The sequence below is a fragment of the Acomys russatus genome, chromosome 26, assembly GCF_903995435.1.
Source record: "Acomys russatus chromosome 26, mAcoRus1.1, whole genome shotgun sequence".
Lineage (NCBI taxonomy): Eukaryota > Metazoa > Chordata > Mammalia > Rodentia > Muridae > Acomys > Acomys russatus.
In genome coordinates this window covers 50466505-50494119 of record NC_067162.1, presented here as the reverse complement: position 1 = coordinate 50494119, position 27615 = coordinate 50466505, and the positions used below count along the sequence as shown (strand labels likewise).

Here is a 27615-nt window from a genome sequence, read left to right as displayed (position 1 = left end):
TGACCACCTCCACTGACAATGTCGGGAGGGCAAAGGCCCTCAGGTCAGAAAGTCTTTCTCGAGGGCATAGATGGATGGTTGGCACATTATGTTTTTCACTCTACAGGAGGGCATGGCACAGTCGTTGCTCTGACCTTCCAAGTTGGTGTCCAGCGAGGAAGGTGCCTGGTACCTGCTCCCCTCCTGGGCACCAAGGAAACAGGCAAGGGCTGGCAGCACATGGTCCTTGTCACAGGCCCAGGGAGGCGGGGACGTTCTCAATGGAGCAGTGTGTGGGCTTTGTGGCAGGGCAGGGCATGCCTGGCACTTGGCTTGGACACTGTGGGGTTGTGCAGGAGAGTCCTGGCTTGCCCAGTCACTGCGAGGAGCAGGTGAGGTGGAGCATGGTCGTCCAGAGTCTCCATGGGTACCTGGGCAAAGGAAAACCAAGACGGACAGACAATGTACAATGAGCAGACAGACCTCTGAAGCGATGAGGGAAGAGAAAAAGTGACGAGTACTCAACTAGATGGTGGGGTTACCTAGAGCCTCAAGACTGTGATTACACAAGCCTTTCACAGCCACCACAGGGCGTCTTCCTTAGTGAAAATATGACATTAGACCAGAAAGGGTGTTTTGCTCTATGAAATTCTCCCAGCCATGTTCACCGAGCCCCCTCATAGCTAGGATGTCAGACATGAGCCACTGTGCCTGGCTCAAATAGCTTTACATAGCCACAGCTTCAGAGAACCCTTGTATGACGGTAATCTAACTACCTTCACATACAGAAGAAACAAGGCACAGACGTACCTGTAACTGTACGGTTGCCTTTTTTTTTTTTTTTTAGCACAGCCCTACCTAACTACAGGAGAGGTGATGCAGCTTATCAGTACACAGACGTGTTACAGAGATGTGGCCAAGGTCACATTCAGCAAACCTGAGATGTGGCCAAGGTCACATTCAGCAAACCTGAGCACCAGCTTCTACACGGTTAGCTGTGACACCATCATGACCTGGGTGCCTGTGTGTGTGTGTGTGTGTGTGTGTGTGTGTGTGTGTGTGTGTGTGTGTGTGTGTGTGTGTGTACCCCAGATGTTTCCACCTATTTTCAGAGATAGGGTCCCTCACTGATTTGGCTAGACAGGTTGGCCAGCAAGCCCCAGGCATCTGCCTGTCTCCATCCTCAATGCTGTGATTACAGGTGTGCACCACCACGCCCAATATTTTTTTTCTTTTTCTTTTTTCTTTTTTTTTTTATTAACTTATTCTTGTTACATCTCAATGTTTATCCCATCCCTTGTATCCTCCCATTCCTCCCCTCCCCCGTTTTCCCATTATTCCCACGCCCAATATTTTGATGTGCATTCTGGGGGTTGAAATCAGGTTGCGTTATGTGCACAGAAAGCATTTTATTCACTGACCTGTCTCCCCAGCCTTAGAGATGCCACCTGGATCCTCACAGGTAGTTACACTAAAATAAGTTCATATGGGCAGGCCCCAGTGTCTTCTGACCATGACACACTCATAAGAACCGCCGTGTCGGGACACAGAGAGACCGTGTGAACAAGCCCAGCAGAGACATCTCAGAAAGACCCAGTCCTACCAACACCCTTGCCTTGGACTTCTACCCGCAGGACAGTGAGAGAAATAGGGTCTAGTGTTTAAGTCACTACGGCTGCAGCTTTGTCACACACCAACCACCAACCACACACAGGTGACAAGGACCTCAGTCCGGGCCCAGCACAGCACGTTACAACAGCATCCCAGGGAGGCCTGAAGACAGCTTCTGGTCAGCATTAGGGTGAGAGGGTTAGAATCAGGGTTTAGAGCCAAGACTTAGGTTTAGGGTTAGGATTGGGTTTTATGTGTGAATTAGAGGTTACTGTTTACTGTTAGGGTTTAGGGTTAGAGTTAGGTGTTTAGTGTTTAGTGTTAGTATTTAGGGCTAGAGTTTAGGGTTAGTTAGGTGTTTAGCGTTAGTGTTAGTGTTAGGGTTAGAGTTAGTTTTTAGTGTTAGAGTTAGGTGTTTAGTGTTTAGTGTTAGTGTTACTGTTTAGGGTTAGCGTTTAGGGTTAGAGTTAGGCGTTTAGCGTTAGTGCTAGGGTTAAGGTTGGTGTCCGCATTGGGGTGAGAAGTTTAGGGATGGGGTTAGATGGCTGTGGCTCGGGGCTGTGGTCAGCTATTCTGCCCTCTATTTGTTGGCACATGGGCCTGTGACCCATCTCTGTGGCCAGACCCTGGTCCCGAGTGTCACCCATCACTTGCTTTGTACCTACATGATCTTACAGTCTGAAGCTGCTGGATCCTAATCAGGCCCTCTCTTCAGAGTCTACGCTCTGGTGACATTAAAATTATAAAGGCTCACACAGTGTCAAGTTATTAACAGAAATCACTAGAAAAAGAGGAACCGCTTGTCCAGCCCACATTCCCCAGCCTCCCCAGTGCCATAGCACCGGTACCGGGCTGTTGCTACCTACTTGGAGACTGTGAGGGGGTCTCTTCAGACCCTGGCTGCACACAGTGGTATTCTTTGTCTTCTCCAGTGGCACCGGCTGGCAGGTTCTCCCCTGTTTGCTCCGGGAGAGCAGGTGATGTGCTTCTCAGCACGCCACAGTCAGTCTTAACTCTTGGCCCAGGGGTGAGTTCACAGCTTCTTTCTGGGGCGACAGAACAGGAATCTGGATTGAGCATTCCTGAGACCACAAGAGACCCGGGTGCTCCCCAAAGAGGGCTCCTCCTCACCAGCCTGCAGCAGACACTTCGTGGAGAGAGAAGGCTTCGAGGAAAGGTGGGTGGCACTTGGCAGCAGGACAGCAGGATCATCATCACTGGGTGTCTTGCCTGCAGGCAGCTGATTCAGGAGTGGGCCGGTGCTCTCTTGGCACCTAGGGACCCGTTGGAGGATGCCTTCTTGCTTCTTTTCCTCTTTGGGTGATGGCTTTTTGGGGGCCTGCGCTCCGTGTAGCCTCCTTACATCCAGTCCCAAAGCCAGTGATGCCAGCAGCACCCCACACTCACACAGAGCCGACTCCGTCTTCTTCCTCGGCATGGGCGCACCCATATTGTTCATCGAGGAGCCCTTAGGGGATTCTGCCTCCCGATTCTCAGCAACGACTGAGTGTTCTCCCTGGCTGTCTTTGCAAAGAGGAAGAGCAGCAGAGGCCTGGCCAGGGGACTTCATTTGTCCATCAGGGACAAGGCCTGGCTCCTCACACGGTCCTAAGCAGAGATACAGGTGTAAGCACCGTAGAACTATTGTGTAGCAAACACCAGCACTGAGCCTGTACTGACACCCTGGACTCCATGAGGTACCACACTACAGCAAAACACGCAGAAGCCTTTCAGTGAGAGAACTCTGGTGGGAAGAGCCCCGAGCCCTGGGATGCAGGCTCCCAAAGGTTGTATGGAAGTTACCGGTACTTCCTGCCCTTCAGGGAAGTGTTCATCAGCATTGATGACAGAAATTAGTGTGGGGACACACACACACACACACACACACACACACACACACACACACACACACCACTGTATAAGATGCACATATTTTATTGCTTTGCCAAAGTGCACAGCCCCTGTCCACTGCTCAGTTTGCACACAAGACTGCTACATAGCACGTCAAGAGTTCTCAGGTCGCAAAACCTAAGCCAGCGGCAACTAAGACACCCAAGTTCTTGGCCAACCTGGCACAAAATCCAAAGTCCTGAGGTGGCGCCAGAAAGCTGCATTGTGACAGACCCGATCAGAAGCTGGGGCTAGCGCAATGGGTGTGTAGGGAGGTGATTTCTCCAGAGAGGCCAGAGTCCCACGGAGGTCACCAAGTTCACTGGCTAAGGAGGGGGGTGAGGCTCTCCTGTAGGTGTGAGGCAACTGCAACCTCCTTGTGCTGGGCTCAAGGTAAGACACAACAGACCTGCCCTGTTTCCTGTGTGGTGATCTCCGACACATAACCTCACTCCCATGAGGACGGCCATGCTCTCCAAGATAGTGGGCGGGACTTCTCTCTACACACCTGCCTTTCCCCTGAGGACCTCTGCTCACACGCAGCCCCGGTCCCTCCACTAATTTTCCTTGCTTATTGAAGGGACCCCTCAAGAGGAGGGGACATGGGGGTGAGTTCTAGTTTTACTGAAACATTTCCATGTTGTCACAGTATTAAAAAGGCTGTTGTGAGTGCTCGGGTGTAAATGGCCGGGTTCTTTTTGCTAATAGCCATCCTGAAGGCCTTCAGTAATTTCCCTTCTTGAACTCATTCTACACAGACTATAGTATAACCCCAGCTCATCCTTAGTCCGTAAGCTACCATTCCAAACTCATCTGGCCTACATGGCTGAGTGGAGTGCTAGATTTTCTGGTAAGATCTAGTAAGCTATGAACTCTATGTCCCCAAACACGTGGAGCCCACTTTCGTAGCGCCAAGAAGTCCCACGGGCTTACGTGAAGGACCTGACGCTACCTTTCAGCAGACTTGAGGGCCACGTGAGATGATTCAGAGCCCTCAGGAGCTAAGAACAGCCCAGCCTCCCACCTCCTGAGGCACAGTTACCTGGCTGGCCCACAAACAGTGAAGCCAAGGGTGTGGTTTTCTGACTTTTTATTAACAGAGACGACCAAGGGCTGTGGCCATCTGAGAGAGGTCTGACCCTGTGAGAGAAAGACATTTGTGTTCACACAATAAAACTGCAGGAGACCCCATGTTAGCAGACACATGTTAGCAATAAATGCTTTGGTATGATCGTGTGTGTGTATGTGTGTGTGTGCACATGTGTGCACATGTGTGTGTCTGTGCTTGTGCACATGTGTGTGTCTGTGTGTGCGCATGGTTACTTGTGTGTGGTGAGTGTATGTATGTGCATGTGTGTTTCTCCACCTCTGTGCCCTGCACGTGGAGGGCAGAGGCTGATGTTCCATCTCTTCCTCAATTGCTCTCTATTTACGTTGTATCAAGGCAGAGTCTACCTAGTCTGCCTAGGGTGGCAAAGCCGGTTTGCCCTAGAGATCCCTTGTCTCTTCCCCTCAAGGGTTTAAGATTACCCTGGGCTGCCATACCTGCCCAGCATTTGCAAGTGTTGGACATGGGACTCTACTCTTCCTGCTTACCAGACAAGCACTTTCTCCACTGAGCATCTCAGTCCAGCGGCTGAGTTTTTAAAAGTGCAAAGAGGACACCTTTGTGCTTTTTGAATTTTTGAAGGCCTCACAAAGTACAAATAAAACTGTTAACATTTTAGATCCTTTTGTGACAAATGTATGCGTGCAAACCAAATGCATGTCTGGGTGCCCACAGTGGCCAGAAGAGGGAGACACATCCCCTGGAGTTAGAGGCGGCTGTGAGCCATCAGGTTGGTGCTGGGAGTAAAACCCGGGTCCTCTAAAGGACTGAACAACACAAATTATACTTGATACATGAAGATGTCAAATTACTTACTGAATAGTCATGTCATACAGTCAGCCCAACACGCTGCAGAACACTGAGGCAACACCCAGGGGTCTCTGCGTCAGTCTAACTGCAGCCTGGACACAGGCAGGCTCTACTATCCCAGGCCATGCCAGGCGCCCCCTCCTCACACACTTACCGCTCTTGGCCTTCCGGTCTTCCCTTCGCTTGAATGGAGCTCGGTCCCCACGTGCAGCCTTTCTTCCGGAAATTCCTCTTCACATCCTCAAAGTCCTCTTGCCGGAAGACCGCGTTCCTTCCCCGGGTTTTATTGCTCTCATCCGAAGTTACTGCACAGGAAAAGCACTGTCACACACTGACTTTACTAAAAAGTCCGAAATCCATTCTGTTCTGCATGGAGTGAAGGCGCCTGACAGACCAGTGAGAACAACTCACTCACCCACCTTGGAACACTGCTTTTTGTATTCATAAGAAATTTTTTTTTAAGTAGCAAAAAGACTAGGAAAAAAAGGAATAGACTGAGAGTGTAGAGACAGGGGAATCCCCAGCAGATCACCATCCATGTGGTCTGGGGACCTGTCTCAAAGGAGATGACAGGAGAGGACCCTCCTCCCGCCTCCACAGTCTCTGAGGCACACGCGTGCAGGCACTCGAACACATGCATGGACACACACTGTACAGACACACAGAGATTACTAAAGAAACTACAAACCACACATTCCTTTGAAACTGTGTAACTAGTATTGAGCTTGGTGGCGCATGCCATTTAATTCCAGCACTTGAGAGGCAGAGGCAGGTGGATCTCTGTGAGCTCAAGGCCAGCCTGGTCTACAATAAATGTAAAATAAATTTTTAAGACTTGTGTAGTTATCTATGTGTACATGGAAGGGAAAATCTCATGAAGACAGACATCAAACTTGCATCCAAACATCTGCCTTTTAAAACAGGACTTTTGTAAACAGGAAAACATATCTTCTTTATATTGTTTGTAAAGTGCTCAAAGCATGTTCAAGTTCCTGATTAGGGTCAGGGTTAGGGGTTAGAGTTAGGGTCAGGGTCAGGGGTTGGGGTTAGGGTTAGGGTCAGGGGTTAGGGTCAGGGTCAGGGTCAGGGGTTAGAGTTAGGGTCAGGGGTTAGGGTTAGGGTCAGGGGCTAGAGTTAGGGTCAGGGTCAGGGGTTAGGGTTAGGGTCAGGGTCAGGGGTTAGGGTCAGGGTCAGGGTCAGGGGTTAGAGTTAGGGTCAGGGTCAGGGGTTAGGGTTAGGGTCAGGGGTTAGGGTCAGGGTCAGGGGTTAGGGTCAGGGTCAGGGGTTAGAGTTAGGGTCAGGGTCAGGGGTTAGGGTTAGGGTCAGGGTCAGGGGTTAGGGTCAGGGTCAGGGTCAGAGGTTAGGGTTAGGGTTAGCGTTAGGATTACTTTTCTGGGGTTAGGTCTTAGGCCTCCTGTACCTAACAAGTGCTCTACCACTGAGCTATATCCCCAGTCACCTCAGCAGAAGGCAGAGATGCTGTCTAGTGTGGCAGTGTCTTTGAGATAACCTGGACTCCTGGTTCCAGGTCCCCACTGCATTGACACAATGTCACATTTATACTGGAGTATGAAAAAAATGTCCTAAAAAGCCAAGACCAACTTCTTTGTGTTTTGTTGTTGCTATTGTTTTGGGTGTTTTGTTTTGGTTTGGTTTTGGTTGTTTCTTCTTATTCTTTCAGACAGGGTCTCCTATAGCTCAGGCTGGTCTTGAACTCGATATATAGCTGAGGCTGCCCTCAATTTTCCCCCTTCCACACCAAGTGCTGGGGCTGCAGAAGCGTGCCATTACGTCTGGCCCCAAGGCCAGCTTTTATTTCCAAATCTTCACTGCCATGTGTTCACCATCCCCCACCCACGCAGACCACTGTGATAGCACAGCCACTCAGTGTGGCCGTGGCAGGCATGGCCCTGACGAAGAGGAAGGCTGCTGCGCCATGGACGAGAGCTCACACTGGATAGCTCGAAGGCGGGGGAGCATCACGGGGCTGCTGGGTGGGCTGCAGAGTCTGCTGTCCGAGCTCCGGCGCCTGTCCAAGGTTGGGGAAGCCTGCACCGTGATCTTGTGCTGGAAATCTGAGAAAGAAAGAGCCAACTCTTCAGGGATATACCATCACCTTCCTCACTGTCTTTTTACAGTCATAGCCAGCACTGTCAACTAGGCAGAGACTCTTCCAGGCATGTCAGGGCTAATCTCTGGGCCTGTTTCTCAGGATGGCCCTGTATCGCTTCTCAAAGACTCAAAGGCGGGCACAAGGAGGTATGTGCTCATTTCTCTCCGCTCCTGGCTGTGGATGTGGCCAGCTGCTCTGCACTCCTGCCGTGAGCTCCCTGCAGTGATGGCTGGCCACCTGCTAATGCGAGTCTCAGCATCGCCTTTGTCAGGGTGCTCTTACGACAGCACAGATAGTTCATATGGGGTGGTTTCATTTCTGTAGATGTCGTAGGCTGGGAACAGGGCTAGGACGTGGCAGAATAAGTGACCAAGCCATGTTGGCTCATTCTGGAACTCCAGGCATCACTGTCTCTTCCATAAAGTACAAGAATACATTGCAGGGTATGTTGTGTGTGGTGGCTTGAGTGGTAAATGTGCCCCCCGAAAGCTCTAGGCATTTGAATACCTGGCCCTCAGTTGGTGGGGCTGTCTGGATGGTCTGGGAGGGATGTCCCTGTTAGAGGCTATATGTCACTGGAGGAGGGCTTTGAGAGTGGAGTGTTAGCTGGGCGGTGGTGGCGCACGCCTTTAATCCCAGCACCCGGGAGGCAGAGGCAGGCGGTTCTCTGAGTTCGAGGCCAGCCTGGTCTACAAAGCAAGTCCAGGACACCCAGGGCTAAGCATAGAAAGCCTGTCTTGAAAAAAAAACAAAATAAAGCAACAACAAAAAGAAGGTGGGCTGTTGTTCCACCTCTCTATCTTTGAAGAGTGGGGCTTGGCTGGAAAGATTTCACTCTTCCAACACTGGATCTTCCCACCCGAGTTCTTGGTCGTTTCCCACCCCAAGTTTAGGGACTCATAAACATATAACGGTGGCAATACATGCAGGCCAGAACACGAAGATTAACAAAGGCAGAAACAGGGGCTAGTGTATACTGGCTTTCCAGCCCGCCTTCTCCTTTATATTCAGATGCCCATCACAGCACTCACTGCTGAGAGCCAAATATTCCGGAGAAGTGACGTCACACAACTTCCGTCTCACATGTCATCCATGAATGTTCTCCACATCAATCAATGCGTCAGGGCCAGGGTTGGCAAGCGTTTGTGCACTCACTCACTCACAGAACCGTTCATCCACACCTTGAAATGTTACCTCCCGACGGCACGGACCTGAGGGCAGGCTGATGCGGTGGCCATCTTTGAGCCTCAGACGGCCTCTCCTGAACCTCCCCTTCCTCTTCTTCACATGTGGTGCCTCCTGGCTCAGCTGGAAGATGAGGACGTTCAACTCTCGCTCCAGCACGTCGATCTCCCGCTCTGCCAGCTGCTGTTCTCGGCGTCTGAGCAGCAGTTCCTGGGATCTCTGCTGCAGGGCTGCTCGGCTCAGCTCCTCCTCCCTGGACCTGAGCTCCTGCAAAGTTAGGACCCCGGAAGTTCAGCACGGGCTTCCTGTTCCGCTCCCCGCCCCCAGCCCTTCACAGTGAGCTCACTGTGCCCAAGATGGCCCGAGCTGCCGATCACCCAGCCTGTTATTAACCATGGGGGACACCAACGCCAGCTCCCTTCTCCTCTGTTCATCCCCGACAGGGAAAGGCCTCCCTCACTCATGTTCACACCTGAGGTTATCGTGGCTTTATGTTCACCTCTGGCTTTCATGAGCACGTGACACATCTGTTCTCAACCTGTGGGTCGCAACCCCTTCGGGTCACATACCAGACATCCTGCGTCTTGAATATTTATGTTATGAGTCATAACAGCAGCAGAATCACAGTTATGAAGTAGCAATGAAGTAATTTTATGGTTGGGGGGCGATCACCACAACATGAGGCGCTGTATCACAGGGTCTCAGGGTTAGGAAGGCTGAGACCCACTGAACTGACATGTAAGTCACACACCAACACTCGTCAACAAAGAACAGCTGTGAGTAACCTGATTTATCTGCTCACGTTTTGAGACCCAGTCTATGTAGCTCAGGCTAGCCTCAAGCTAAGATGGAGTGCCGAGCAGTGACCGTCAGGCTGCACTCTCTTATGTTGTGCAATGCTGGGTGTCAGCAGCAGGAGCTGCAGAGATACAACCACCCCAAACATTTTTCCTCATAGAGAAGAGACCACGTTAGAGAGGTGAAGAGACAGTTTAAAAATTTGCAGGACGGGGCTGGAGAGATGGCTTAGTGGTTAAGAGCACTGCCTGCTCTTCGAAAGGACCTGGGTTCAATTCCCAGCACCCACATGGAAACTCACAACTGTCTGTAACTTCAAGATCTGACACCCTCACACCAATGCACATAAATAAAAATTAAATAAAAATATTTAAAAAAAAAAAAAAAAAAAAAAAAAAATTTGCAGGACTCTCAGGGGTTTTTTTTTGTTGTTGTTGCTGTTGTTGTTTTTTTTTTTTTTTTTTTTAGCTCTTGAGCACGGCGAATCACAAGTGTGTGTTAGTCACAGGCTCTGGTTTTTGAGGTTCTGGGATGGAAGCCGGGGCTTTGGGAGTGCCGGTGGCAGTGTGCCCTCTACCACCTAGGTTTCAAAATAAATCTCCAATTACAACTCAATGCAGAAAGGATGACGCTCATAGTTACATGTTACATACATGTACAGTTCTTAATCCTTTAGGGGAAAACCAAGATCCCTGCAAAATGTTAAACCATCTCTTCACTTCTCTTACGTGTTCACTTTTTTTAAATCTGGAAAGATTTTTAAAGATAGGGCCTTGTGTAGCCCAGGCTGGCCCCGAGCTTCTGTTTCTCCTGCCTTTGCGTCTTGAGTGCAAAGGTGCAGATGACCTGGCCAGCAGCTTGGGAGGCAGAGGCAGGCGGATCTCTGTGAGTTCGAGGCCAGCCTGGTCTACAAAGCCAGTCCAGGACAGTCAAGGCTGCACAGAGAAACCCTGTCTTGGAAAAAAAAAAAAAAACCTACAAAGAGGGAAGGGTCTTTCAAATTATATGTTTTCAGTACTCTTTATTCTTAGTCTGAAACAAAGCCAGCATTAATTAACAGGGACACATGGCCCGGGTGACACTGCACAGTGAGACCACCCCGGCTGGCGTCCCCTTGGCCTGGGTGGCACTGCGCAGTGAGACCGCCCCGGCTGGCGTCCCCTTGGCCTGGGTGGCACTGCGCAGTGAGACCACCCCGGCTGGCGTCCCCTTGGCCTGGGTGGCACTGCGCAGTGAGACCGCCCCAGCTGGCGTCCCCTTGGCCTGGGTGGCACTGCGCAGTGAGACCGCCCCGGCTGGCGTCCCCTTGGCCTGGGTGGCACTGCGCAGTGAGACCGCCCCAGCTGGCGTCCCCTTGGCCTGGGTGGCACTGCGCAGTGAGACCGCCCCGGCTGGCGTCCCCTTGGCCTGGGTGGCACTGCGTAGTGAGACCGCCCCGGCTGACATCCCCTTGGCCTGGGTGGCACTGCGCAGTGAGACCGCCCCGGCTGGCGTCCCTGTGGACCGGGTGGCACTGCGCAGTGAGACCGCCCCAGCTGGCGTCCCTGTGGCCCGGGTGGCACTGTGCCGTGAGACCGCCCCGGCTGGCGTCCCCTTGGCCTGGGTGGCACTGTGCAGTGAGACCACCCCGGCTGGCGTCCCCGTGGCCCAGGTGGCACTCTCACCTTCTCCTTGGTTCGCAGCTCGTTGAACATGTTCTGAATCTCCAGTTTCCAGTCTTCCTGCATGGAGTGGAAGGACTCCTGGGGCATCTCAGTCACCACCGCTTCCTCAATCGCCGTCAGCTGCTGGAGAATGAAGGCAAACGAGGGCCGGATGTGAGGGTCCTGTTCCCAGCACTCTGCGACAAACGAGAGTCACATTACTCTCTCCTCTCACTACAGCTGTATCTCCAAGAAGGCTGCCTGTCGCCCTAAACCAGGAGACCCCGTCTGCAGAGCTGACTGCTGAAGATCCTACGTGCATATCCATGAGCACCCAAGTGCCCCGTGTCCCCAACACTCGTGTCAGAGGTGACAGATTCACAACGAGATGGATGGGCCTGTGTTGGTCCATGGATGCAAGGGTTTTTTTTTTTGTGCTGAGGCCTAGCTGCTGTGCCAGAAGCCCAATATTCAAGGAACTGAGGCAGGAGGATTGCTTTGAGTTAGTTCCCAGGCCAGCCTGAGCTAATAGGAGATCCTGTTCTAATAATAATAATAATAATAATAATAATAATAATAATAATAATAATAATAATAATATTTCTGACATGTGTCACTGCACCTAGCTTAATATTTCCTTTGCTTTTTCAATTTTATACATTTATTTATTTATTTATCAATCAATCAATCAATCGCCGTGTGTGTGTGTGTGTGTGTGTGTGTGTGTGTGTGTGTGTGTGTATGTGCGCGCGCATGCGTGCATGCATGCGTGCTTAGGGTATCAGGGGAGCACCAATGGGCATCTGGTCTCTTCCAGCACGCAGAAATCAAACTCAGCCTGTGAGCCCTGGTGGCAAATGCCTTTATTAGCCAAGCCACCTCAACAGCACCCACACTGCTTTTTAAAAAAATAAGAATATCGTATCTGTCCCTGTTAAGAACTTTCCTTGGCCCCCAGACTCTCTAGATCAGGGCTGAACAACACCTTTCATGAGCTTTGCAAACGGCTCAGGGCAGGTGGACGGGATGGGCAGTGTGAGCTTGTTGACGGCCACCCCGTACGCCACAGCCAGTCCATCGATGCCTCGGTAAGGGACCTCTCCTGTGAGCAGCTCCCACAGCAGCACTCCATAGCTGGAAAGCAAAGTTCCCATTAGTGACTTGGGCTCGCCCTTTGCATCCTCCCCCACGCCGTCAGCCGACTGCCACTGGGATCAGCATTTCCAGCTGACCCAAGGCAGCTCTACCCCAGAATAGCTGGATTACGGTGCTGCACATCTGCAACCCCAGCACTCAGGAGACTGAGGCAGAGGGATTAAGAGTTCCAGCCTAGTCTGGGCTACACAGTGCGATCCTGTCTCACAGAAGTCCCCAGAAAGGAGCTGGAGAGATGGCTCAGCAGTTAAAGGGTCACTAGAGGACTCTGGTCCTATTCCCAGCACCAACTTAACAGCTCACAGCTGTCTCCAACTCCAGTCCTAGGACATCCAGTGCCCTCTTCTGGCCTCCCCAGGTACTGCATACATGTGGTGCACAGACACACAGTCAGGCAAAACATCCACGCACAGAATTTCTTTTTAATCCTCCACTAGATGACAGAATCACACACACTTGGGCTGAGCTTTTGTGTCGCTCGGGGCTACACTCTCAAGCCCTGGGCTAACAGGATCATCCTCTACACACCACTGAGCCTGCACAGCTGACATTCTTGTTGCTGTTGTTGGTTTTTCTTTTTTTTTTTTTTTTAATTTAGTGCATGTCCACGTGAGCACCATGGTTGCAAGCTGAGGTCAGAGGATGACTTTCTCTGGTGGGAGGCTGTTCTCCCCTTCTGCCAGCTGAGTCTCAAGGACTGAATTCAGGGTGCCAGGCTTGGCAGCAAGGGCCTCTGCCCACTGAACCACCTCTCAGGCCCCAGCCATCTGTTACTGTCACCGGCCTCGCATCTCTCCTTCTCTCCTAACCGGCAACTTCTAATGAAAATTCAGATCATCAGGTTTTGCACAACTGAAACCAAAGTACAGGTGGGTTTCGGAGTTGTGTCTGCTCTGGCTGCATCTGGAGGTTCTAAAGCGTGTGCTCCCCCAACTCCAGCTTGTAACTACAGGAGGACGGCAGACACACAGCGAGGGGCCTAGCCTTGGGGCATGACGTTCAATATAAAATCAATTTATGGGGAAGGTAGCAGGTTTTTTTTAAAACCCCTGACAGATTAATTTCTTAAAAGATAGCCGAGTTCCCTTCTGTAGCTTGTTTTCATCCGGGCAGAGAGTCCCCATGATAAACTCCATGAAAAGATCATTGCTGCTTTATAAAATGCGCATGCTCAGCCTCTGCCCTCAGAGGGTCTGACTCGCTAAGCCATGGAAGGGAAAGCTCTTAGGGTTCCCCATGGTCCCCGGGATGCTACAGAGTCTTTGTCTCAATATATAAGTTACAAGTAGAGAGGTCCTGAGTTCAATTCACGGCAACCACACGGTGTCACACCAATCTATAATGAGATCTGATGCCGTCTTCTGGCATGTAGATGTACATGCAGATAGAGCATTCATATACATAAAATAAATAAATAAAAATTAAAAATTAACAAAAGAGAATCCCTTTTCAATGTCATTTTCCCCCATAAATTATGGCTTTTTCATGCCCTTTTGTTTTTGGCTAGTCCTCCCCCTGCCCCCTTCAGTCCTCCACTGTCTCTTCCTCTCCCGTGGATGGAAATGTCTGAAACCCTGAGCCAAAATAAAGCTTTCTCCTTCAAGACGTGACCCCAGACCCTGTTACCATGGGACACAACGCGCTGAGCAGCAACCTCCACCACCACGTCTGAGTCAGCTGCCCTCGCATGCACGCACTTTGCTGTTCGAGGCAGGACCACGAAGCCCTGCCGACTCCAAAGAACAAATGCAGCAGCAGCAGCAGCAACAATGCAGCAGCAGCAACAATGCAGCAGCAGCAGCAGCAGCAAGCCACTGCAGCTCCAACCAAAGACGGGTGCTCACCTCCAGATGTCGCTGCCCTTGGAGAACAGGGAGGACCTGATAACCTCCGGGGCCATCCAGGCATAGGTCCCCGCCGCACTCATCCTGGTGGTCCTGTGCCACTCCCTCGCCAGCCCAAAGTCTGTGATCTTCAGTGTCTTGTTGCAAACATTGTCATGCTCGATCCTCTCCAGCAGCAAAACTGCAGGGGAAAGGGCAGGAGGGACGTGGGCACACGGCCCGACCCCCCAGCCAATTGCTTATAAGTCCTCTACTGCTTTGCTTCATAGTCTTAATAGCAAAACCCTTTCCATTAAAAAAAAAGAAGAAGAAGAGGAAGAAGAAGAAACCTCTGACCACAGATACTTGCGTATGACACACACAGTGGTTGTATTCACACCCGCCTCCCACCACCCTCCCTCTATCTTTGATCTTCACACCAGGGACAGGACCTGGAGCTCTCCGAATCCTAGTGGGTGCTCTACCACTAAGCTACGTGCCTAGCCCTCTAAAATGGCATCTGAAACACCATCTTGTTTGGGTAGCCAAGGCCGGCATCAAAACATGCCCAGGTTTTATTGTGACTACATTGCTCGCATTGTGCCCACGGCTCTAAGGACAGCTCCCTCCAGGCACACCCTCTGCTCTTCTTCTGACGTGCGCCATGACTCCCCCACCCCTTGTCTCCTGGATACAGGCCACCCAGTATGACCCCAAAACCCATGGGGGAGGCCCTCCTTCCCCTGGGATGATTTCCATGAGATTTGCTTCTGGAATGAGGTCACTCATGGGTGGCCGTCTGTCCATGATGCCTGGGCTGACAACACTGAGAACCCCCACTCACCCTATAATGGGGTCTTCTTAGACTGGCACAACCCAGACAGACAGATAAGAGCAGAAGGGGCCTCTTTGTCACTTCTGTATTACCTGCTGTATTTCACCAGGATGTCACAGAGCTGAGGCTGACAAGGAAACCCAGCCCCAGCTTCAAACAAAAAGAATAATTTTGGAGGTGGCGGGGGCGGGGGCAGGGTGAGTATAATTTTAAAGTGCAGTTTTCATTGTACTGTGAAATGTAAACATAAGATTATCAACTCGTTTAGATTAAATAAATTTTAAAAAATACAATCACATGGTAGCTACCAGAGTCAAGAACATATCTGCATTCTGCCACTTTTATTTAACTTATAGCCGTATGCAGCCATGGCCAGGTAAAGTTTTAAGATAATCTTCCAGCATGGTGCAGCTGAGGTAGAAAGTTAATGATTCTTAGGGTCAAGAGCCTTTTTACCAGGATGTCTCAGAGAAGACCAGTTATCAAAGTCAACACGACTAGAAAAATAAATGTTTCACTCCAAGAAACTCCTTCCTCATCAAAGCAGAGTGTCTTTCCTGCTGAGTGCACAGGAGATTGCCGCCAATAGATGACATATTAACATAACTCCTTATCAAGGACCGATGTCTGCAGAACTCTCACAGACGTCTGAGCCCATGGAGATAATTAGTGAGATACCAGGACTTCATGAAGTTGGAAATTCAGAGGGCAGGCTGCCCGGCTCAGCCCACACCTGCTGGTGCCTGCCCGTCCCCTCTGCTTTTCTACCTCCAGCCTAACACTTCCCTGTGCAACTACACATAAAACTCAACTAGAGAAACTCACTCCCCCAAGCCCCCAGAGCAACACTATACTCTGTATGCCTCAACATAAGCTGGGCTAGCCTTCACCAATGCTGGGCTAGCCTTCACCAATGCTATAGCATCCATTCTAACAGTAAAGATACCAATGCTGTCAGTCAGCCATCTCCCACTGAGCAGAGCTGTTTCCACACATTGCAGCCCTTCTCCTGCCAGCCAGCCAGGGAAGAATTAAAACTTCCAGTTTACAGATTAAAAAATGTAACCCAAGATGCCAGGGCTGTAAGCAGAGGTGTCCCTGGGCACTGGCTGGCTTTGTGTATCAACTTGACACAAGCTAGAGTCATCAGAGAGGAAGGAGCCTCAGTTGAGGAAACGCCTCCATGAGATCCAGCTGTGTGGCATTTTCTCAATTAGTGAACAATTGATCAATGAGGGAGGGCCCAGGCCGTTGTGGGTGGGGCCGTCCCTGGGTTGCTGGTCCTGGGCTCTATAAGAAAGCAGGCTGAGCAAGGCATGGGGAGCAAGCCAGTAAGCAGCACCCTCCATGGCCTCTGCATCAGCTCCTGCCTCCAGGTTCCAGGCCTGCTTGAGAGACTGTCCTGACCTCCTTCAGTGATGGACAGCAATATGGAGGTGTGAGCCAAATGAACCCTTTCCTCCCCAACTTGCTTTTCGGTCACAGTGTTTTTGCAGCAGCGATACAAGCCTAACCAAAACGCCCTGCATGGAGGATCTCTCACATTCTCCATCCCTGCGCTGCTGTTACCAGGGAGGCAACAGCCAAAACCTCATGCTGACTAGATGCCTGCTTGAATAGCTCTTCCCTGGAAGCTAAAAGCCCATTTTGTTCTTTTGAATTTTAAGAACGATAATTCCCTATTTAAAAACACATGTGGTCCCCAGTCCTTGAAGTGGGTGCTCCTAACCACAGAAACAAACGCAAATGATTTGTGTCTTCACCAGCTCCTGTTCCGCCCTGCCACGCCCACACTGTGCTATCTTTATTTGCAAGGAATAATGATCCCTCTATAAAGGCCCAGGGATGAAAAGACCTCGAAGTTCTATAAATCTGATTTTTTCAGGCATTCTCTCTCTTTCTCTCTCTCTCTCTCTCTCTCTCTCTCTCTCACACACACACACACACACACACACACACACACACACACACAGAACCAGGTGTTTCAGCACTTGGTCCCGAGCTGCTGGCACTGTTTTGGAAGGTTGTAGAACCTTTAGGAGGTGGAGCCTGGCTGGAGAAAAAAAGTAACAGTGGGCGGGGCCTCTAGGGTATCGCTGGCCCCACTTCCGGTTCACACTCTGCTTTCTTGACTAAGTGCAGAAAGTGACCTGACCGGTTGCCCCCCCACTCCTGTCTGTGCCTCCATCATGGAGGGGTTGGTCTGTCCTCTGTACTGTGAGCCAAAATAAACCCTTCATCCCTCAGGAGTCTTATCGGGAATTTGGCCACAACAATGAGAAAAATCACCAATGCAGAAGGCACAGCAGCAGCATTGACCGTGGACCTCAGAATGTGCCTAGTCCCCAGATCCGCACCCTTGCGAAGGCCAGAGCATGGATTCCACAACCCAGGAGAGCAGCTGACAGGGAGAACTGGGCCCTGGCGGAGCTTCCTTCCTAAGTGGGCGGGAGCCCGGCCTGCGCAATTGTTAGCAACTGTCCTGCCAGGGACCAAAGTTCCCCTAGCAACTGGCACCTCGCACTCCACATCAACACAAAGCAAGCTGAAATAACACCTCAGCGCCAGCCATAGGCCCGGCCTCCATGAAAGGCCCATTGTGTGGGACTCGGCTTCCAACTGGCATGGCAGAATTCCTGAAATTCCTTATCTTTTGGGCAATGTGACCGAAACCACAACGTGCCACCTCAGCGGGTAAATTAGGCCTGGGCCCTCCCTCCACGTCCCCAAGGGTTTCGGGCGCATACTTCCACTTCCGGTCCCTAGGCTTTGCATAGGGTAGGACCAGAGTCACACACCTAGCGGGTGGGCTTCCTGGCCTCGGAAAGCTTCCTCTCCTCATCGGCTGAGCCTTTGAGAAACTTCTGAGGCTGCAGGCCGCACTCTCCGCCCTGCTCTGTCGGCTCCGTTCCTCAGTACCTGGCCTTGCCTTGGCTGCCCACCCAGCCCTGAGATGGAGAATCCCCCAGCATCTCTGAAGTCTCCCTGGCGTGCAGGGTAATTAAAAAAAAAAATTACAGCATACCCACTCTGTTTTCTCCAACATTTATGGGGTCACTGAATCCAGACTCCATTCTGTGAGACAGATGGGTTTTAATTAATCTTTAACTAGGATTGTATTGTTAAAAAAAAAAAAAAGCCAGCGCGTGGAAAACAGGGAATAAAGTAGAGAATACTTACAAGCATCACTGCTCTCCACCCAGGGTCACAAGGTCACCTTGTGAATGTCCATATTGCACACAATAGGGCGCACTGGGTATGGAGCAGAAGCGAACTGTCCAAGTTTAACGATGCCGAGTTGGCGTTTCTTCTGAGCTCCTCAATCCACCTCCCTCGTCGCCCCTCACCTCTGAGCCATGGAGGCCTGAATCTCAGCCCCGGCTTTCAAGTCTATTTGCCACCTTTGGACACTGGTCTGCCCAGCTTGTTCTTGTATTCTCCACGTGAGCCACCCCACCTCACCCCCCCCACCCCTCCACCCCCCCCCACCTCCTAACAATTCTGCTATCTAAAGTCATTGTGAAATTTAAAACAAAAACAAAAGCCACAGCTTTGTCTCCGTGTTCTCACCTCCCAGAGCTTGCTCACTGGGTGAATGCTCACCACCTTATAGCAAGCCGGGGGGCCTGAACCCCTCCACGGACCCCGAGCCGCCATCTTTGGGCTCCTCACCGGATCCTGCTTCCGTATAGAAGAATGTGTAGGAACCCCTTCCCGGGGGCCTTCCCTCCCACATGACTGGAAGGTTCTTTCTTTTCTTCTGAAGATTTTGTTTTATGTGTAAGTGCTTTGCCTGCATGTACACAGGTGTACCATGTGCCTGCAGTGGCCTCGGAGGCCAAACAGAAAGTCAGGTCCCCTGGAACTGCGGCTGCCACCTTGTGGGCGCTGGGAGCATAGCAGCTGGATCTGGCAATTCTCAAGTACTTCCTGTTGTCTTTGTTGGGTGAACTGAGTAACCGGATAACCAACTGTGTGGGGGAGGAGTGGTCTGAAGGAAGAGAAATTAGCACGAGCTCTTTGGCCTTCAATCACCTCCAAGCGTGAAACCATTCACCTGTGCTGTCTGGAGGAAGGGTCACACCTGTTCCCAGAGGCAGAGCCAGGCAGGTGTGTGAATCCAGCCCCTAGAGCCAGGACGCCCCAGCCCTACCCTTGCTGGCCTACAGAAGCCCTCCACCCCCGCTTGCTTCACCCCCCCCCCACCCCGCCTCCCCAGCTATTTCTGCCTCTGTCTTCTCTTCCCACAAGATCTACAGAGCACGGCGGAGGACCGCCGGCTTTTCTGACTCCCCTCCCTCCCTTACTCAATCTGAGTCCCAAATTTTCACTCCAACCAGGGCCCTCTGCATGTGATCTCAAACTGCTGTTGGTGATGTTCACGGACCCAAAACCATACACGGGACAATGTGAGGCCACGCACAGCACAGCTGCATTCAAACCAGCCCTGCCATCCCAAGTGAAAGCTTCGCAGGGGCTCTCTCCTCACCCCCACAGCAGCTTCCTGCCAGGAACCTGACAAAGGCTCGCTGGCCGCCGCCCACAAGAGCAGGCTTCTTTGCTCACTTCCTCAAGACTCTGGACTTTCCTAAGAACCCATGTTCTGGAGGACAATCGGCCGCTGCTGCTCAACACTGACAAAAAGCTCGTCCTTTTTATTTTCCTTGAGACGGTCTGACTTTGTAGCCCAGGCTAGCTGTCTACTAGCCTGCACTAGCATGCCCAGATTTCTTACTGTCTTACTCTGGATGGCCCAGGCTAACATGGAATTCACCATGGAGCTCATGGTGGTCTCGAACTCCCAGCAATCCTCCTGCCTCAGCTTCTCATGTTAATACTCCAAGCATGAGCTCACCACACCGGACTCTCATCATCCTTCCGACCTGAGCACTTAAGCTAAGCATCATTCACCAAGCAACAGATTTAGTGTCTGTCTGATGCACTAGGGGAGGAACTTGTTTCCACTTTGTCCACTACAGAGAACCAAGAGCCCGAAGGGACTCCAGACACCTAATATATGGGTTATTTGTCAATCAATAAACCGTGTGTGTGTGTGTGTGTGTGTGTGTGTGTGTGAGTGTGTGTGTGAGTGTGTGTGTGAGAGAGTGTGTGAGTGTGTATGTGAGTGTGTGTGAGGGTGTGTGTGAGTGTGTGTGAGGGTGTGTGTGAGTGTGTGTGAGTGTGTGTGTGTGTGTATGAATGAGTGAGTGAGTGAATGGGCTTTCTAAGTACAAGAAGACAGACATGGAAAGAAAACCAAGACACAGTTAACTAAAATAGACCCCACCACCACCACCACCACCACCACCACCAAATCACTCCCAAACCAATTCCATGAGACAGGCCTTCACAACAGTATTCCGTTGTCATGAAAACTGTTCACAGCTCATGGCATGAGAACTCGACACGGAAGTTTCCATAAGCTCAGTAAGTTAACAGTGGGGACACCTATACAAAGTAGGCTGGGGGCTGGCAGAGCAGTTCCATCAATAAAGCACCCTCAGGTGACAGACCCTCAGAAAATAAAACCAAGGTGAGGAGATGCCAGACCACATATCACACACACACACACACACACACACACACACACACACACACACACCCCACTTAAAAGAAAATAGGACTGGGGAGATGGCTCAGGGGTTAAGAGCACTGGCTGCTCTTCCAAGGACTCAGGTTTGGTTTCCAGCATCTACATGGCTACTCACAGCATCTGTAACTCCAGTTTTATGAGTCTGATGTCCTCCTCTGCCACTAGTGGGCACCAGGCATGTTCCTGGTAAGCAGACATACATGCAGGCAAAATATTCAAACATATAAAATAAATTAATATATTCTGAGTCTCAAGAGAATTAAAAAGAAAATCCAAATGTACAGTGATTTGTTCATAAATTATCAACAAAGTGTGTGAAGCTGATGCCTGAGGGTCACGTTTTTACTGCTGCTGTTCAGTAATCCCTGACTCTACCATCATAAAGCAGACAATGCCATCTTGTTCCTCAGCTCCCTGTGCGTGCACACCCTTGTGAAGCACCAAGGTGATTGACACTGGCCACACCGGGAGCATTCCACAAACCCGTCCCGGCCTTTCCATCCAGCCACACCTGTAACTGCTCACTGCTCCTCCCAAATGCCATTTGCCTCCACAGCAATGTTTACCCAACTGCCTTTGAAGTGTTAAGAACTGTGGAACAGATTTCCCCACAGGACTTGAGTCAGCCTCCAAGAAAGGAACTCTGTACACAATACCACAAGTCAGGGTGCTCTGTAGCTTGACCAGGAGATGGCTCAGGTGGTGCAGTGCTTGCCTGGCGTGCAGGAAAACCCTAGGCTCCATCCCACTCTGTGGTGACACATGCTTGCAATCCCAGCACTCAGGAAGTAGAGACGGATCTGAGATTCAAGGTCATCCTGTGTACCTAAGAGGTGAGGCCAGCCTGCTACACACCAGACTCCATCTCAAAAGCAAAACAAAATAAAACCAGGCCTGAGTGACCCTAAGTTAATGCCCTGGCCTTTCAGGAGTCTGGTAAGGTTAAACATTCACAGCCAGTGTGAGCAAGCAAGGACCCACCGCACCACGTGTCTCAGGCCCCACCCCGAGACCCCTGAAAGCTGTTTCCATGAGACAGCAATGGCAGCCGTCACTCACTTCACACCAACCTTCTGCCCATTGGCTAGTCACTGAAAACATGAGTCAGGGCGGCGGTGTAGCCTAGTGGTCGAGCACTTGCTAGTCCTGCGTTCCATCCCCAGCAATAAAACATATATACACATATTATTACATATACTAAATATATTATATAGATATATATTTTACATATATGAAATAAATAACAAAAATCAGAGCACATCAGTTCTGGGCACAAAACGCTCCCAGGATGCCAGGCAGAGACATAAGAGTGTCCTGAGCGCACAGGTATGGCACAGTCGAGCTCTCCACCCAGGCTGCTTCCTGTAGGCCCTGCTCTGAGAAGGTTCATTCTCCTCCACCACCAGCCCCTCTCTCACCTGCTTGGTTACCTGGCAGACATGCTAACAATTACCCGGCGTGAACGCCAGCCCTTCCTCATCGTACGCTGATGAGCAGAGACGCTGTCATCCACCCTTGCCTTGCCACAGTGTCCCTGTGACCCAGAAAGAGCCAGAAATGGTTTAAATGCATCCTGGAGCCAAGGTGTTTCATTTTGCTTTTTGACCCTCTCTGAACGAATACGTAGTTGGTCCGCTGGCTCGGACTCATTCCAGCAGCTCTGGAGGCTGAGGTTCCAAAGCTCAGGGCTTGCTTGGGCTATGGAGTTCTTCAAGGTACCTGACCATGTCTCCTAATGAAAACAGTAAGAAGTCGGAGGATGGAGCACAGGGGCTGCTTGCCAAGTTTCTGGTGAGACCCTGGGCTCCGTCCTTAGTACTGGGGCAGGGAGAATTCTTCAAGGCTCCTCAGAACTGCCTCTTTCCACTCTCCAGCAGGGCACAAGCACACAGCTCTGTGCTGTGCTGTGCTTGCCCTGTGCTGTGCTGTGCTTGTTCTGTGCTGTGCTGTGCTTGCTCTGTGCTGTGCTGTGCTCCCAGCATTTTTTTACCTCAGGAAGCTCAACACCTGCAGCTTGGGGGTTGCAGGGTGGGTGGTTCAGCAGGAGATGTGCCTGCTGTGCATAAGGACCAGCGTTTGATCTCCCAGAACCCACATGACAAACCCAGGCATGGCAGCACGTGTTTATGATCCAGGGCTGGGAGCTGGAGTCAGCAGGACCCCTGGGCCAGCAGATGGCCAGCAAGCCTAGCTAAATGGGCAAGACCCTGTCTCAAAGACAAGGCAGACAGCATCCTGAGGAATGACACCTGAGGGTGACCTCTGGCCTGCACACACACACACACACACATACACACACACACACACACACACACACACACACACACACACAAGTTTGTAACCATCAGTCAGCAAAGGGCAAAAGCTGTCTCAGCCATTGGTGCTTCACACAGACAAGTCCCCAGGAAGTAGTAAGACTTAGAACGCACGAGAGAAGAAAAAAAACCTGTCAAAAGGCGTAGAATCTCCAACAAATTCTAACATTTGTTTAAGCAGTCACTGCTGCTGGCTGAGGTGGAAGTCCTCTCCTGCTCCTCACTGTCATTGGTGACTGCACAGGCAAATAAGCCCCATACTGACCCAAAGCTCTGTCTGCAGTCAGTAACTCTGCAGCAACTACTGCCGGCAGCAAAAAACGCCGTCAAACAGGTGCGGGAGCCGTGTCACTACACCCCACAGTCAGAACAAGGAGGTACAGCCTCGCGCATCAGATGGAATCCCAAAATACCTCATGCATTCACTAAACAGAATGCACACTGAGGCGGAGCCTTGTGCAGCTCGTCCTGCTCTGAACACAGTAGGCCACAGTCATTCAAATATCCCGCCTTGTTCTAACTAAATTGTACTTGAGGTGAAGTCAGAACAAACCCTTGGCCAAGCTACCATCTAGCCAACCAGTTCATTTTGAGTGACTTAAAATAAAATAAAAATTTAAGTGTTTTAGTTTTGGGGACAAAAATCTCATACAGCCCAAGATGGCTTTAACCTCAGTATGTACCCTGGACTGTCGATCCTCCAGCCTTCACCTTCACAGTACAGGGATCCGGATCGATTTGTCACCATGCCCACTTTCTGGGGTGCTGAAGATGCGGGGAGCCCTGTGCTAAAAACACACACTAGGAACTGGGCTACATCTACAGCTTGCAATGGTAACATTCTAAAATAAAGGAAAACTTGACTCTCTTTAAAGAAATTATTCATGCCCTAGGAAATTTGGCTCCTTGTTCCAAAGGTGAAAAGATTCTCAAAGGCTAAAGGTAGGAGTCTCTAAAGGATCTCCCAGACACACAGCAGGCTAGCGTTGGCTGGGATCAAGGGAAACCATTTAACTAGTCTTACTTTAAAAACTATTTAAAATAGTTTACAAAGTACTAGGAACTCTTTTAAAAAGTCCAGCTTTTATGTGGACACATGTAAGCAAGGATTCCCATGCCGTCCTGTGCTTTATGCACACCTAGCAAACACGCACTGACGTGTGGCGTGGCCCTCAAGAGGCACTGAGCTGCTGAACTGTACTAGGTCAGGGATTCTGTCTCAGGCACCAGAGCGACGAAAAAGCCCTGAGGTTGTCCTCTGGTCTCCCGCACGTGTGCGTGAAAAGCCCGTCCACCAAACCAGACTGGGTACAACACAAAAGCAGCAGCTATGGCCTTGGACCTCTGGTGTAAGGACGGGATGGGTCTTGGCAGGATTAACTTGCAGAATGCCAGGTTCTGTGTTGTCGTGAAGATCCTGCAGAGGAGGGGCTGGCAAGGTGCACTGCTCCCCTCCCCCACCCCCTTCTGTAGAGGCCTCCCAGCAGTCTGGTTTGCAGGACAAACGGAGGGCTTGCCTTGCTCTGTGGCAGCAGGCTACACACATGCTGCTCTCCGGGATCTCAGACGTTAGGAAACAAGAGGGGACTGATAGCAGGAACTATTAAGCATGAAGCGCTTACATAAATAAACTCCCTGTAGTGCAGCTGCCTCAGCTAGAGAAGGGCTTGACCTGCAAGCCCAACGGCAGGACCTGAGCTCCATCCTCAGAAACCTCACAGAAAGCCGGGCCTGGCAGCACACTCCGTGGAGAGGCCCAGACTCCTGATCCCAGTGGAGGGGCTCCACACGCCAGCTACCTAGCCACATCCTCTGAATTCCAGGAAAGTGAGAAACTCTGTCTCAACGTTTAAAAAAAAAAAAAAAGGCATAGGGCAGCTAAGGAAGAACACTGAAGCTCTACAGCAGGCCTTCACATGCAGGAACACCCTACCGCCACCCTCCCACGTGTGCACTTGGACATAAAAGAAAGACATGGCAGTACGTTACTGTGGCAGAATCCTTAAAGCAAATCACTCCGGGGTCTTCCACACGGTCATCTGGAGTGCTGAGACACAGGGCGGCTTGCCCAGGCCATCACTGCAGCAGCTGAGACTTAAATTAGGTAGGCTGAGGGCAGGGCTTGGGTCATCCAATGCTCACACGTGGGTACCACATTCCAAGCATTCATAACGGAAGAGAACGCTTTAACTTTCAAGTACATTTCCGAACTGAAGAACCATGGCAGCAAAATAGAATCTGTGCACGCTTATGAGGAGAGTAACGCTCACCGACCTGGTTATTATCTTTTGGCACTTAGAGGACACTGACGCCCTTCCAGCTAGCTCCTGTCCTGGCAGGTTTCTGAGGGTTGAGGGGCGTGCGCATGCGCATTAGCTCCGGCTGGCTCCAGTTCTTGCGAGAGATCCCATCTCACTGTAGGGGTGGGAAGACCCCTCAGTGGAGAAGAAGCAACTTCAAACTGCGAACCCCTCTAGCTCTCGTGGGCGGCAAATGTTGTCAGCGTTTGTGCTTAGACCGGATGTCAGCTCCTTGCTAACATCTGGAAAATCCAATCTGACTTGTAGATAAGGTAACTGACAGCAGCCTGATACTTAAAGTTTGCAGTACTGTACCGGGGTCAGTGCCTTGTTCTCAGCCCAAATGGGCGCTTCCGATTTACAGAAAAGATTCCTCCAAACAAAATAAGGACGTATTTCATAGGCATCTGAACATCTGATCGGTAAGGTTTGGGGAAAGACGACTTGGGGGCGGAGTTCAGCAGCACAGTGCCTGCTTGGAAGGCAAGAAGCCCACCGTTTGCAGCGCCGCGCACCAGGAGAAAGGAATTAGAAACTTTAATAAGACGCTTGTAACGTGGAAGGAAATGAGGAGGAGAGTTAAAATCCGGCCACCAGGCTAAACATACTCCGTTTAGGGCCAGGGCTGGCAAAGACCTGAGCTAATGTACTGGGAGACCTACACAGATATACACCCACTGCCTACACCCACTGCCTACACCCACTGCCTAGAGTTTGCCGCAGGTCCAGAGTGTAACAAGAATTTATATGCAAGCGCCTGTTCTTGTCTTTTAAAGGGATGCTAGAGGGTAGTAACACCAGAGTGAGCACGAACAGCCCTAAAGCAAGTTAACCAGAGACAGTCATCCGGCTCTCAGAGTCCAGGACAGACACCTGTTTGCTCTCGGCACCACGTTCCCTAGGAACTAGCCTCACTTACTGTTGCTGGACTTGAGGTCGCGGTGCAGGATGGGCACCACCGCCTCCTCGTGCAGGTAGAGCATGCCGCGGGCGATCTGCACCGCCCAGTTGACCAGAACCTGCGGGGGTATGCGGCGTGAGCGGCGCGGTCCCGGCGCTCGGGGATCCGGTGCGGAGGCCGCCAGCGCGCGGTTGAGCGCCCCGCCGCGCGCGAACTCCAGCACCAGGCAGAGGTGCGGCTGCCGAAGGCACACACCCCGCAGCTGGATGATGTTGGGGTGCCGCAGCATAGCGAAGAGCCGCGCCTCGCGCCGGACACTCTCGGCCACCGCCGCCGCGTCCTGCTCAGGGTCCCGGCGCGCGGCCTTCACCGCCACCTCCTGGCCCTGCCAAGTGGCACGGTACACCTGGCCGAAGCCGCCGGCGCCGATCAGCTCCTTGAGCTCCAGGCGCTCGAAGTCCACGTGCACCGGCGAGCAGGGCCGCGGCGGGGGCGGCGCGGGCGGTGGCACGGGGCCACACGGCGCCACGTAGCTGGCGGGAAAGATACCCAGGCGCCGCTGCACTTGGCCGGCCCACCAGCCCTCGTCGCCCGACACCGCGGCGTCCTGGGACAGCACCTTCACTATCTGGCCGCGCCTCAGGCTCAGCTCGTCTTCGCTCCGCGCTTCGTAGTCGTAAAGCGCGGCCCACATCCCGGAGGACGAGCTCCCCGAGTCTCCCCGGCCCGGGGACAGCGGCGTGTCAATTGTGCCCTCGGCTCCAGGCAGCGCCATAGAGACGACTGGAAGGTCGCTAGTGGACCAAGTGCGGTAGCCGCAACCTCAGCTTCCTCGGCCCCCAGCGGGGCTCATCGTCTGTCCAAACTAGCAGGGAAAGGGGTACCAGGATGGAGCGAAGCTACAAAGGTTACTCCCACTGCCTGAGGGCTGTGGCCTCTGCTTTGCCTCCAGTTTGGCTCACTCTTCCCCGCAGGCGCTGGCGCAGACGCCCGGTGGCCGTGCTGGACCTGCGGTGGACTCACGCGCGCTCCCCAGCCCCGCCTCCTTGGCCACTCCCGGTCCTTTCCTTTGGCACCAGCCCCTGGTCCCGCAGGCTTCGCTACCCCTTGGATCCACCCACCAGGTTCTTTAGTACCGCCTATGTGCGGGTCCGCCCTCTAGCTCCTTTTTTCCCTGGAATTCGTCCGGACTCTAACCAGAACCCGCCTCCAGGGCCAGACACGCCCCTCCTGCAAATCCATTCCGCCAAGGTGGCACCTTCTGTCCGTGTAATTGTGCTTTCCTGAGCCCTCCCTCCAAAGTCTCCCCGGTTCCCCCTTTCCAACTTTATTCCCCAAGTTCATTGGTGGCCCTGGATCCACCCGTCCAGGTCGTTAGGCCCTCCCTGGTGCCCGCCCTTCCCGAGTTCACTCTTTAAGTTCATTGGAGCTCCTGGATCCACACCTCTAGGTCTGTTTACCTCCTCCCGGTGCCAGCCTTCCCGGCCGCTCCCTCCACTCTGAGTTCATTAGCAGCCCCGGATCTTCACTCTCAGCCACACTCTACGGGTCCTTTT

The 27615-nt window shown here is 51.8% G+C and overlaps 1 protein-coding gene across 1 annotated transcript; it reads right to left on the bottom strand.

Annotated features, from left to right (window-relative positions):
- On the bottom strand, nt 1-27139 carry LOC127209568 (mitogen-activated protein kinase kinase kinase 21-like). Its single transcript, XM_051169259.1, is given in 11 exon segments — nt 1-410; nt 2457-2676; nt 2678-3198; nt 4523-4620; nt 5553-5703; nt 7351-7473; nt 8723-8963; nt 11159-11334; nt 12123-12271; nt 14137-14317; nt 26078-27139. Coding segments are annotated over 11 exon segments (2988 nt in total). The 5' UTR covers nt 26835-27139; the 3' UTR covers nt 1-39.
- Between the last annotated feature and the right edge of the window lie 476 nt (nt 27140-27615).